Genomic DNA, 1,577 nt, shown 5'->3' on the forward strand with positions numbered 1-1,577 from the left:
TGTGGCATAAAGAAAATATAATAAATGTTTATACAAACACAAGTTAAAGTAAAACAATTAAATAAATAGATGCAATTATTTAAGCAAAAAATGAAATATAATGTAAATGTGGATATTACCATATATACCGTCTTGTGCTGTCTATGTTGGATTTGGATGCATTTTATCAGCATGTTTGTGTAATTTCTCTTATTGTTATTGGTGTTTCTCTTATTGTTGTTGGTTTTTGTGTGCCAGGTGGTTCTGCTGGGGATGGACATCCTGTCGGCGCTGGTCAGCAGACTGCAGGAGAGGTTCAGGACGCAGGTCGGCACAGGTGAGCTGCACCTGAGACATTATTTATTCATTAAATATATACAATACACAGATGTTAAATTACAGGAGTGATATAATCTATCTATCTATCGATCTATCTATCCCTCTATCTATCTTTCTCTCATCTCACCACTTTTGCACACATGAGATGCTTAATTGTCTTCAAATCTGTGTGTTTGTCTGCAGTTCTGCCGAGCCTCATGGACCGTTTAGGAGACGCTAAAGATCAGGTGAGGGAGCAGGACCAGGCGCTGCTGCTGAAGATCATGGACCAGGCTGCCAACCCTCAGGTGAGAGAGATCTACCTGCTGTACACACGGAAGCTTTAATACTGACTGTGGGAAAACACAGAATGTCCTCCTCCAACATGAGAGTCACTTGATAACAAAGGTATCAACTGTAGCTGTGAACATGACAGGATGTGTGATTACCTAGAAGAGCATCAGGACTGTTTGAGGCATATGATAGCTATGTGATTAACATGATGATTCAGCCTCTATGGAGAGAGACATATGACAAGCATGATCATTTCTGACGTGGAGCTAATCTGAAGTAAACATTGAATACTGCTTTCTATTCCTCCATCTTGTGACTGTGGAACTCCCTCTCTTGGATATCAGCATGTGAAGGACACTGTTCAGGAACTAGTTGATGCTCTGTATGTGATGACTACTTCCATTCTGGAGAGGATCACAGATACATGGATCCTGAGGTTCAAGCTCAAGCCAGTGATGAACCAGTGATGTTTCTCTAACACTGACAGACTATAACCTGTGTGTTCTCAGTTTGTTTGGGAGCGCATGATGGGAGGCTTCAAACACAAGAACAACCGCACCAGAGAGGGCCTCTGCCTCTGCCTCATCTCCACCCTCAACGTGTAAGAAAACAGCAAATCTTCACTTTTAAGAGGCTGGAGCTAATTCAATGCTTTAACAATAAATACTGTAACCATATATAAGTGTATGGAATACAATCTTGTTTTATTCAGTTTGTGCAGAAAGCAGAGATATCTCACCTCTACGATCTGAAAGGTGTTTTGATGAGAAGATATTTAGCAGAAATCTTCCTGTTTTGTTCAGGTTTGGATCTCAGAGTCTGACGCTGAGTAAGATCGTCCCTCACATCTGCAACCTGCTGGGAGACCCCACCAGCCAGGTACACACACACACACACACACACACACACACACACACACACACACACACACACACACACACACACACACACACACACTCTCTCTCTCTCTCTCACACACTGAGACT

The 1,577-nt window shown here is 42.0% G+C and overlaps 1 protein-coding gene across 1 annotated transcript; it reads left to right on the forward strand.

Moving 5' to 3' along the window:
- Window positions 1–237: 237 nt before the first annotated feature.
- On the forward strand, window positions 238–1,470 carry LOC104967112 (CLIP-associating protein 1-A-like; the record flags this gene model as incomplete). Its single annotated transcript, XM_010796526.1, has 4 exons — window positions 238–316; window positions 502–605; window positions 1,101–1,192; window positions 1,395–1,470. Coding segments are annotated over 4 exons (351 nt in total), but the record flags the coding sequence as incomplete, so codon positions are not given.
- Window positions 1,471–1,577: the final 107 nt, after the last annotated feature.

This window comes from Notothenia coriiceps, unplaced genomic scaffold (genome assembly GCF_000735185.1).
Source record: "Notothenia coriiceps isolate Sejong01 unplaced genomic scaffold, NC01 NC01_scaffold00002330, whole genome shotgun sequence".
In the NCBI taxonomy this organism is placed as follows: Eukaryota; Metazoa; Chordata; class Actinopteri; order Perciformes; family Nototheniidae; genus Notothenia; species Notothenia coriiceps.